This window comes from Gorilla gorilla, chromosome 3 (assembly GCF_029281585.2).
Source record: "Gorilla gorilla gorilla isolate KB3781 chromosome 3, NHGRI_mGorGor1-v2.1_pri, whole genome shotgun sequence".
In the NCBI taxonomy this organism is placed as follows: Eukaryota; Metazoa; Chordata; class Mammalia; order Primates; family Hominidae; genus Gorilla; species Gorilla gorilla.
In genome coordinates this window covers 149,059,591-149,071,696 of record NC_073227.2, presented here as the reverse complement: position 1 = coordinate 149,071,696, position 12,106 = coordinate 149,059,591, and the positions used below count along the sequence as shown (strand labels likewise).

General features: G+C 43.3%; 1 protein-coding gene across 12 annotated transcripts in view; it reads right to left on the bottom strand.

Moving 5' to 3' along the window:
* The window catches only part of JADE1 (jade family PHD finger 1), a 65,816-nt gene that overhangs the window by 35,850 nt on the left and 17,860 nt on the right, over positions 1-12,106 (bottom strand). For 6 of the 12 annotated variants that reach the window (XM_055385366.2, XM_055385367.2, XM_055385362.2 and 3 more), the window contains exons 2-3: positions 7,679-7,756; positions 2,941-3,012 (exon numbers count right to left, since the gene is read on the bottom strand). In XM_055385366.2, the coding sequence (XP_055241341.1) occupies positions 2,941-3,012; positions 7,679-7,730 (124 nt within the window). In that variant the 5' untranslated portion in view covers positions 7,731-7,756. The remainder of the gene's footprint in view (positions 1-2,940; positions 3,013-7,678; positions 7,757-12,106) is intronic. The other 6 variants (XM_019025586.4, XM_055385373.2, XM_004040381.5 and 3 more) reach the window with 1 other exon arrangement.

Here is a 12,106-nt window from a genome sequence, read left to right as displayed (position 1 = left end):
GAGGCTCACTGTATGTCAATTATTTCTCAATAAAGCTATTAAACATTTATCACTGAGATACCATCCATTAACAGTAAGGGGAAAAAAATTCTATTTTACTTTACACAAGTGGTCTGTATAAAACCTAGACTTTGCTGATGAACCAAGTGAGAACCTGGGAGGGGGCTGTGAACCCGAGGGAACTGCTCTGCCTTCCATGTCCAGGAGCAGGTATTTGCTGGTGATCTATTCCTTCTCATTTTCTTGTTGTATCAAAAAGTTAATCTATCAAGAGCCACTGGTATAAGACGCAGAATTTACAACATAGAGCATAGCTAAGTTAGTCAGTGCTGTGCACACAGCAGATTCTCAATATTTCTTTGAAAAGTAGATAATTTTTTTTTTTAATGTCATTGTTGAGGACAGTCAATCATGCTCTAACCATCACTGTAACCCATGAACTGAAGGTGGCAGGCACTAAGAATTTACTCCTGTTTCACCTAATAGAAGATATGCTTTTGAGCTCAAGGAAAATAAAGGAATAATACATTTAAAGATAGATTTGTGGAGCCACTGTTTCCTGCTTGGAATGCACCTACATCTACAGAAACATTCATGGAAGGCCACAGGCTAGAGACTCAAAGGGAGTGTCTTGACATTGCTACACCAACACCTCTCCCTACAGCCAGGCTCTCCCCAGACATTCCCAGGAGGTCAGGAAGCTACCAGAATATTATTAAAATCAAAATAATTAACACTCCTTTTTAATTAAAACAAAATTTATAAACACTTTCTGGAAAATATTGGGGGTGGGACAGTGGGGTCAAACCAGAAATTAGAATATTTTAAATACTAAAAAGACCAGGAGTCAGTGATTTATACTACAGCAAAACATCACGCACTTATTAAAAACGGTGTGCTTGCTATTGCTGAAAACCGCGTGGTAAGATTACGCTGGGTTGGTTTGCATTTTGTTTGTTTCCAGAGTGCTGATATTTAATGACAAACTAATTTAAGCACATGACGAGTAAAATTTTGTTTTACTTTCTTTTTGCTTTCAGGAAAGGAGTTAGGAACTCTAAAAATCTGCTAATAATGTCTAAAAGTATTTTACTGCCATTCACAAGGTAAAATTATTACCTAAAGTTAAGTTCACTTTACTGACAAATTTAAAGGACTTAAAATTCTTGACATACACTGTTAAAAACAATTCTATATTACATTACCTCATGTTAAACATGGGAAAGACTGAGTGGGGAAAAACATTGTCTTGTTTTTAATATCCCCAACTTCCATTAAAGCAGAATCCTTTGGGTTAATATAAAGTTATAAAAGGCACAAAGTTTGTAGCACCATGAGCATGGACCCTGCCCGGGCACAACGTTCCTTCAGGTCCTATTATACAGACATCTCCAATACTCACTCCCCTTTGAAATATTAAAAATAGCCATGCTGTCTTGCCCTAAATCTAAAATAAGGAAAACCTGAAGAGTAAATCTAACACATACTGCACACACCTTCCACATTTGGTAGCTGGTGTGTGATAAGCTTCTCATGTTGTGCCATGCACGAAAGGTTCAGAAATTAGAATGAATGGCAGTCTTCGTGTTCGCTGCACCACAAAATGCAAACTATGAAAGAACCTTGCCACTGATCAAACAGCAGTCATCCTGTCTCAGTCACTGCTCTGGACACTAAATAATATGCTGGTATCTGTCTTTAGGGGTGTTAAACCAGCTTAACAAAGTAAGATGCTTAAAACTGGCAAGTATCGAGTCCAGCAGTCTGGTGTCACAGCAAGAGCACACAGACCTGACAAACGCATCTATGAGTTACTTAAAAGCCAAGCTAGCCTTGTACTAGACTAAAGCAATGCTGGGTTAATTCCCATCTCAAATTAGGGAAATTTAATCTAGTTACTGTTTATTTGTTTTAGCTGCATGATAGAAGATAAGCATCTGATATAACTGTCATTTAGACCAGGGGCTGACCCTATACCTACCATAGTTTTTTACCCCAGCGTAGCCCAGCTCTACAGCCAAACTCACTTCCACTTCCAACAAACAAAGGCATCATACATACATTCAAAGAACTGGCCCAGAAATTTTTCAACATACTTAAATACACTTAGGCCTTCAACCAACTGACACACAAACATTTGACACTCACCCACCATTTCTGCTGAGGTCCAAGTACAAGTCAGTGGGAAAATTACTAATTTTAAATTTCAGTTGGCTTCCTTTCTGCCCATTCCTTATCACAGGTGATGGGGCAGAGCCTGGCTCTGATAGGTGGGGAGACAGACTGCTTCCACTCTAGCTCAGGTGCAGAAACAGGGAGACCAGAGAGGGCCCACATGGAGCCTGGCTCCAGACCTTCTTCCCACAGAAAGTCAACAAATCTCTGAAATTTAAGGAAGTCAGACAAGAATAAGAAGTCCTGCTCTATAACTTTAGGAAAATCTTAACAGTATCAGCACACTTCTATCATTCTTTGTGAAGTAAGGAATGAGACCAATCTCCCTTTGGACCTTTGAGAGACACCAAAGTTTAAGAACAACCAAAACCAACAAAAACACCATTTGCTACATATATATAAAGATGCTGATCATACTCAGGGGGCTGATGCAGGAAAATCACTTTAACCTGGGAGGTGGAGGTTGCAGTGAGCTGTGAGCTGAGTGGGCAGTGAGCTGAGATCATGCCACTGTACTCCAGCCTGGGCAACAGAGCGAGGCTCCATCTCAAAAAAAAAAAAAAAAAAAAACGAAAAAACAGTGCTGATCAGAGCTACTACTGGCCTGAGATAAACAATAATATATAATTCCTGATAAAAACAAGGATACTTGATGTTTAAATTAGCCTCTACAGGTTTACTGAAGATAACATGGAATGTCCTTTAGGTTTTAGAAATATAGTTGCCTCTTGAACAACACGGGTTTTAACTGCCCGGTTCACTTACGTGAGAATTTTCTCTCTGCCACCCCTAAGACAGCAAGACCAATGCCTTCTCTTCCTCCTTCTCCTCTTCTACCTACTCAACATGAAGACGAAGTTGAAGACCTTTATGATTATCTACTTTCACTCAATGAATAGTATATTTTATATATATACATATATATTTCCTCTTCTTTATGATGTTCTTAATATTTTCTCTAGCTTACTTTATTGTAAAAATACAGTATATAATACATATGACATATAAAATATGTTGATTTATGTTATTAGTAAGGCTTCCGGTTAACAGTAGGCTATTATTAGTTAAATTTTTGGGAGTCAAAAGTTATACTAAGAATTTTGATTTGCAGGGTAGGGGGAGTTGTTCAAGGATCAACTGTACTGAAAGTAGTTAGTGGACCCCATTCCCACATGTGCCAAATCCCTAAGGACAGGATCCTGGGCTGCAAAGCAGAAAATTAAGGACTTGCTTCCCTTGGCCACGCTCTGGCGCAATGTGTAACTTCAGAGACTGGCTGAGCCACCCAGTCCCAGAAGCCCAGCAATTGCAGACGCTGCCTGCAAACACCCCAACATTACTCCATCCAAATGCAGGGCTGGGCCTCCAGGGCACCTGGAGAAAGGCTTCAACTATGACTGCAGCTGTATAAGGGCTTGCACCTGGCACAGAAAATGCCTGTCCGTCCCCAACTGTAAATACCACACTGGTATTCCTCTGGACCAGGCCAGAAAACAAGGCAAAGGGCTCCAGACCAGAGGCCAGCAAGTCCCAGCCACGGCTGTGGCTTGTGCTGCAGCCCCATGCTGACGTCTGCAGCTGCCTCTCCTTCACTTGGACATGGTGTGCACTGGGCTGGGAAGTGCCGCCAAAATTCTGTCAGGCCTGCAGGCTGGAGAGGCTGAGGTGTGGCCACTGCATAGACCCTGTCTTTCTTGTAAGCAGAACTTTCCAAATGCACAGGCCTGGCTGAAGGAAGGCAGAGTATGGGTAGTTAACCCAGGTAGGGCTCCTTTTGTGGACCTGAATGCAGGGACAGGAGGCACACCCCACGACGCAGGCCACCCAGTTATATACAAAAGGAAGGCTCCAATGCAAATGAGTGAGTTGGTGGCAGAGGCTGTGAACCAGCTGCCTTCAGAGGGGATGGAAAGGGGTGTGTTCCATGGCAATGAGTATGTGCATCTTTTTATAAGCCTGGCATTTCAGGGGTTCTTAATGAGAACTCTGCGTTTACCACTACCATCATCCACCTTATCAAATCATTGAGCGTGGACAGACAGCATGGCTGTAAAGCATCAAAATATACTTTATATTGAACCAGCTGTATGACAAAAGGACAGCCAACCTTCTACTAGCAACTATCATTCCTCTCATCCACCACCAGATTTCCATGTTTAGCCTAGGCTAACCCTTTGGTAACCTATAAATATTTACCTTAATTCTCCATCCCCAGCTTCTTGACGGAGGCCAGTACAGACTTGTGACTTGACAGACACGCTTTTGGTGGGGACTGTGGACACTCTCTTCCTCCTTCCTAACCAGAGTTCTAGGTGGATTTTTTTTTTTTTTTTTAAATAGAGATGGGTTCTCGCTTTGTTGCCCAGGCTGGTCTCCAATTCCTGGGCTCAAGCAATCCTCCCAGCTCAGCCTCCCTAAGTGTCGGGATTACAGTCATGAGCCACCGTGCCCGTCCTGAACATATATATATTTTAGATGAAATATTTGGCCAGGCGCGGTGGCTCACGCCTGTAATCCCAGCACTTTGGGAGGCAGAAGGTGGGCAGATCACGAGGTCAGGAGATCAAGACCATCCTGGCTAACATGATGAAACCCTGTCTCTACTAAAAAATACAAAAAAGTAGCCGGGTGCAGTGGCGGGCACCTGTAGTCCTAGCTACTCGGAGGCTGAGGCAGCCTAATGGTGTGAACCCAGGAGGCAGAGCTTGCAGTGAGCCGAGATCATGCCACTGTACTCCAGCCTGGGCGACAGAGCAAAGACTCCATCTCAAAAAAAAAAAAAAACAGAAATATTTGGTCTTCTAGGGCTTTTATGGGCTGAATTGTACCCCCATCTCCAAATGCGTACTTTGAAGCCCTAACCTCCAATCTCAGAATGTGACTATATTTGGAGACAGGGCCTTGAAAGGGGTGACTGAGTTAAAATGAGGCTATTAGGGTGGGCCATAATCCAATTTAGTCACACCGAGGCACACTAGGGATGCCTGTGCAAAGGAAAGGCCAAGTAAGAACACGTGAGAAGAAGTCCATCTGCAAACCACGAGAGGCCTCAGAAGAAACCACACCTGCCAGTACCTTGGACTTCCAGTCTCCAGAACTGTGAGAAAACAAATTTCTGTTGCTTTCAACTACGGGGGGCTGTGGTACTTTTTTGTAGCATCCTGAGCTGACTAATATGAGGCCTTCTGCGCTACTAAGACCCTCTGGACAACTGAAAGGGACTAAACTAAGCCAAGGTCCAGAACTACACTGTCCAACACGGTGGACACTAGCCACGTGTCTTCAAATTTTTTAATTCATTAAAATTAAGTAAAGGTTTAAAATTCAGTTCCTCAGTTGCACTAGATTAGGACATTCTCATCCTATGGGACAATGCTAGTCCAGAAAAGAGAAGGCTCTAAATCTGAGAGAACATCCAGGAGAAACTTTTCTAACACAGCTCTCCCAAGGAAGAGAGGCAGTGACGAGAGCAGACAGAGTGAGCATACACCTGATGCTCAATGCCAAGAAAAATATTTAAATAGGGCTCTTAAGCTTTTATTGGGCATTATCTTTATATGGAGGTAATTCACCAAGCAGTCTTCTGACTAATTCCCACCCTAAAAGCAAGAATTTTTTTTCGAGACGGAGTCTCGCTCTGTCGCCAGGCTGGAGTACAGGGGCCTCGATCTCGGCTCACTGCAGCCTCCGTCTCCTGGGTTAAAGTGATTCTCCTGCCTCAGCCTCCCGAGTAGCTGGACTACAGGCACACACCATCATGCCCAGCTAATTTTTAGTAGAGATGGGGTTTCACTATGTTGGCCAGGATGGTCTCAATCTCTTGACCTTGTGATCCACCCACCTCGGCCTCCCAAAGTGCTGGGAATACAGGCGTGAGCCACCAGGCCAGGCAAGACTATTTTTTTTAATTAATGTAGGACAAAATTATGTACTCAAGCAAGGAGCACTTATGGAGTACTTATAACTCACAAAGACACTTTGATAGGCGCCACACAGGGGCAGAGAAGAAATTCCCAATGATATTTTTGCCTCAAGGAGTAAAATGCCTAAAACTATAAACGTTAGAAAACAGGTAGGCAGGGTTATGAAACAACAAGCGCCTCAGAAGTTGGGAAGGTGGCATCCCAAAGGCTCGGACAGGTGGCTTTACCTGCCTGCACTTGGAAACAGACCTTTAATACCTTTCTCTGAAATAAGAGGAAAGGTCTTTCCCTCTGGAGCCCCTACACCCTCTCTCAACTAGTTCACTTCTCTCCTGCTGCCAACATCAGCAGTCAACCCTAAAACTCTCAATTCCTTAGAGGTCCTCACTGCAAGCCCTTCACACCTGACACTCTCCCATAACGGCCAATTCTCCTCCCCAAAAGCCCCGTGCCTGTGCCTGTGCCAAGCACACCAACCGAAATACCACATTGAGTTCTGTTTTTCATATTCCTGGTCCCCTCTTCTGAACAGGGTGGCACCTACAGCAGCAAAGCCTTGCTTTCTAATGTGCAGCTTTTAACTTGCTGAAAACTTAGAGCACAGAAAACTGAAAATAACCCTACTTGCCTAAAAAGTATTTCATCCTTAAGGATCTATACAACCTTCATCTCCTCTGCAGGTTTCCCTGCCCTCCCCTCCTCTGAATCTGTATCTGTATCTGTTTCCACAGTGCATCAAAAAGACATCTCTATTACTGCCCTGATGACTTTCACATCAGAGCTCTTCTTACATATGTCTGAAGCAGAGTTCCTTGAAAGCAGGCCCAGCTCCTTTCCCATCACACATTCTTTCAAGGTGTCCTGGGTTTAATTTGTAATGTAAAACATAAGCTAATGGGCTAGAGCTCAGGCACTGTGCTAGGTACAAAATTTCCCTCTGTTATCTGAGGGGAGCTCTTCTCTGAGTAGTCTGTTAGCTTCTCAATACACAGACACTGTGTGATATTTATTTTGACTGCCTGGAAGCCAACTAACTTCTGGTTCTCAGCTGCACTGTGAAAATATGAAGTTGCCAGAGAGCTGAGATACAGACAGCAGTAGTATTCAATATAGTCACATTAAAACCAAGTGAAGAGCAGGGACTTTTGACCTATTAAGAACCTGTACTTAATAATTTTCACATCACACTAGGCAGTCTTCAACCTCCCCTTGTATTGAGTTGAACCAGTTAATGATTACCTGGCTTTGATTAAGTTCCCCTTTCATAAAGCGCAACTGCGAAGTACCATAAATGATGTTTAGGAAAACCAGACACACCAGTGACTCTTGGAACTGGATTATTCTTCCCAGGATAACAAATAGGAAGCCTCAGGAATGCTTGCCTGCAGTCAACCTTACCCAGTAAGATCTGGTAACATACCTGCAGTATCACACTCAGGTATGTTTCTCCAGGCTTTGGCTTTCTCTGACCTGCCTGATATGCAAAGGGCCTCAGCTATTTAAAGCATTACATTAAAAAATCATGTTTTTACCCCGACCCAAACCCTGGTAGGCTCCAAGAACAACAAAGCAGGACTTACTGCCATTGTCGTCAGAATCCTCACTGCTGCTGGGAAGGCGACCTCGTTTCATGATCTCCCCGGGAAACAGCAGGCAGCCTGCAAAGCAATGAGACAGCACTTAACCCAAGATGATAATACACAATCATCAAGTTGTGCTTCAGATGGCAGCCCAGGATTTACAGCAAACAAAAGCAAACAAAAGGCTTTAAGTAGCATTTGAATTGTAAACAGTAAAAATACCAAAGATACATAATTAGGTGCAATCATTAACAGACCAGGTTAAAAAAGGAGGGGGAGGGGTGAAGAAGTCACATATCAGTAGGTCTCCCAAAGATGCCAGGTTTCTTTCTATATTCCTGTGACATTATTACTATAACTACTCCAGGAATCTTTAGCTGACTGGCAGCAAGCACTGCAGAAAAAAATCCACAGCAATTAACACTGTACTGTGCTTCCTCACTACAGACAGATTCATATTTTATGCGTACATGTGGGGGGTGGGGTGGGGTGGGGTTGTGCCTGCATGTGTGAATATTTACACTGCACTGGGCATGATTATGCTTCTCAGGCAAATTTTACTAAAATAACCCTAAAGGCGAAAGAAACAAAACAAATCGGGTAATGGGAATGCAAATGTCTCCTCCAGCCATCTCTAACCCCACAGATGGAACAGGAAGGAACCACAGACATTACACAATTTTGATCCAGACCCCTCCCTTTCACATTAGGAAACTAAAGCCAAGAAAGGTTAAGCAGCAACTTCCCCAAGGTCACGTTGTGGGAATGGAGCTTCTAATTCCAAATCCAACACTATTTCCACTCCACTTCACCTCAGCTCCCTTCAGGACAAACAGAACCAAATCCAGCCAAAATAAGAAGTCAGTTTGTACAAAGACCCAGCACACCTGGCCAACTCCTCCCAGGTAGCTGATGATAACAGAATTCTAGCACTACCCTCAAGTATGAGAAAGGCTGCATTTAGGTAAGAAGGCAGTGAACTGAGACGGAATGGCCAGTAATGAACTTATACAGATGGTCTCATGGTTATATTCACACAGGGCAGCTCTCTAAACAAATACAAAAAGCTTTTCCAAATTAAATTTACTGATCAACCTGACATCTTTAGGGCACTGGTCTGTCAGTTCAATGAATCCTAAAAAGGAAAGGGAGCTTTTTCAAGTGAGAAAAAGTATGGTAGTCCATCACCTACCTACCCATCCACCCTCTCAGAAAAGTACATCCCAACCTCCTCCTCACTGGGAATCACAATATGTATGATGTGGTGTTAACAATGCAAATGTGGCTGGGCATGGTAGCTCACCCCTGTAATCCCAGCACTTTGGGAGGCAAAGACGGGAGGATCACTTGAGGTCAGGAGTTGGAGACCAGCCTGGCAAACATGGTGAAACTCCATCTCTACTAAAAATATAAAAATTAGCCGGGCGTGGTGGCAGGTGTCTGTAATCCCAGCTACTTAGGAGGCTGAGGCAGGAGAATCGCTTGAACTCAGGAGGCGGAGGTTGCAGTGAGCCGAGATCACACCACTGCACTCCAGCCTGGGCGACAGAGACCCTGTCTCAACATACACACACACACACACACACACACAACAATAGAAGTGTGGCACATAGGAATGGTGTGGAGAAAAAAATGTGGAAAACCGGGCTGGGTGTGGTGGCTGACACCTGTAATCCCTGCACTTTGGGAGGCCGAGGTGGGAGGATCACGAGATCAGCAGTTCGAGACCAGCCTGACCAACACGGTGAAACCCTGTCTCTACTAAAAATACAAAAATGAGCCATGCGTGGTGGCGCACATCTGTAATCCCAGCTACTCAGGAGGCTCAAGCAGGAGAATCACTTAAACCCGGGAGGCGGAGGTTGTAATGAGTGGAGATCACACCACTGCACTCCAGCCTGTGAGACACAGTGACATTCCGTCTCGAAAAAAAAAGAAAAATGTGGAGAACCACTGTGATAGAACAAGAAAGCAATTTTAAAAAACCAAAGCTCCACTCTAAAAAGGCCTACAAAAGAGCAGTCAAAAAAGCCTAAACTCCCTTTTCCTTTGACTAGTCACTTCACAATTTATCACCCTCTGTTAAAATTGTATATAAGCCTTCAGGTCTAACTCTTTTTGGGTTTTTTCTCTTTGGTGAAGTCTCCTTCCCTTTACCCCCATCTGGCACATAAAAACATCAGCATCAGTGAAGTTTGTTTGCCTTTTCTCCTGTAATGTCTTTTGTCATTTAATTCAGACTCGCATGAACTGAACCTAAAAAAGTAGATGAAAAGTTTTTCCTATAGTACACTTAAAAAATGGATCTACACAATTCATCCAAATATTTAGGTCCCTAATCTATAATTGCAATATTTTATATTTTCTTCCTGAGAAACTCACCCAGTTAAAGTTTTTGTTTATCAATTGATTCTTCAAAAGCATTAAAATGATGTACCAAGAGAAAGGCTGAACATAAGTCCTGATCAGTATGGGTCATGAGCTATATTATGGACACGCTTTACAAGCTGGGGTTTCATGCTGTAGGCATAGTCAAGTCCTAAAACCCACTCCATCCCTTTTCCAAAAGCCCCACTCACCCACAACCAGGCAATCTGCAACTTGGCCTGGGGTAAGCCCACTCCAGCCCTCAGGTTCCATAACCAAGAAACACCAGTGGTCCACTCCCTATTCAACTGTTTTCTCTGCCCTATGTGTGCCAAAAACACCAACTGCAGAGAGGTAAGCTTTCCAACCTTCTAGAGAATGCACCTCTGGGTCCCCTCAGGATCCAGCAAGAGGTAAAAGGGAAAAGGGAAAGGCAGAAGACCACTCACTCCTAACAGCTTCAGCTCCCCAAAGCCAACATTACAAAAGAGTGCTAAAAAAAATTGGTACTAGGCTGGTCGCGGTGGCTCACATGTGTAATCCTAGCACTTTGGGACGCCAGGGCAGGAGGACTGCTTGAACCTAGGAGTTGAGACCAGAGTGGGCAACACAGGGAGACCCCTATCTCTATAAAAAAATTTAAAAATTAGATTCACCTAATAGAGTAGCTTTTAAGAATCTTTTTGAATCAAAATGCTTACTTTCCAGCTTTCAAACACAACTCCCTGAGGAAGCACTTCAACAGTCACTAAATAAAGAACGCAAGCATTGGCCAAAATACAATGATGCACCTAAACACACATAAATACTCTCTTAAGCAAAATTATTCAAGTAAAAGAAGAGTAAAAATAGTATTTTCTTTCTAATGAAATCCATTTTCATCCGCCCTGAAGATCTTGAGTAATGAGGGTTTGAGAGTGCTGTATTTGCTTCTCCAGGGAACTTGGCACAGTAATGGGGGTTAGTGCTCAGCAGAATTTCCTCCTCTGTGGCTCTAAAGTACTTAAACCTTGACATCAAGCTGATTTATCTCACCCAGGATGACTTACTGTATCAGAAAATCAAAATACATGTTACTATCTTTAAGCTACACAATACAGTGGTTGTATGCTGCAAACATCTGCCCCACTAAAAGCCAGCATCTGCATCATCACCTTTCCTGACTCTCAGGGCAATGACTAATTACTAATCTAGACAGTAGTAGGATAAGTAATAATCAATTAAAATGGCTACTCACAACACCCCAAAGTAGCAAGAAGATATAATGGCACATAATGCAGCCGACAAACATTTGAATATCTCATATATTAGGAGGTGCTGGATGAAAATTACTATCCCTGACCTCACAGAGCTTCTGGCCTAGTTGAGCAGACAGGAAAACAACGGAAATTCACTACTGTTTGTGCCTGACAGTGGTAAACGCGGAGTTCTACAGGAGTACAAAAGGTGGATAAGAGTCAGAGGAGGCTGGTAAGACTGAGCTGAGTCCTGAAGAACAAAGAGGAGGTAGCCAGAAAAAGGGGCATGTTTGGGGCAGAGCACTGTACTTACCAACATATGTGTAACACAGCATATTACTCTGGGTAGCATCTTCATACACATCCATTCTCACCTTATAGCCAATTGCCAAGGTTTACTGATTCATAATGTTATGACTCTCTGAAGTCCCCATATGCCCTGTGGGTTTGCCCTTCAACTACTTGTACCTAGAAAGCTTTAAACACCTATTCTCCAAACTATGATCTCTTCCCACTTCCAATTATTAAAACAACAAATTAATTACACCCCATGAGGCAACCTCATCAAAATACTATATGCAGATCTCTCCCCCCATTCCACATTACAAATAGGTCTAAGTCCTAACTGTCCAGCCAAAAATGAAGTTTTCTGACTTCTCACAGCTTTACTCAGGCATCTGTTCTAGCAAGCCCCAAAACCCAGAGCTTGCATTGGTTGGGCCAGGCTTCTTCCCTGAACACTCTGCTTTCTTTCAGTTCTCACTCTCTGCTAATGCTGCTCCTGCTGCTCCTTGCTCCCTATCCTAATCCCACCTCTTTTCTA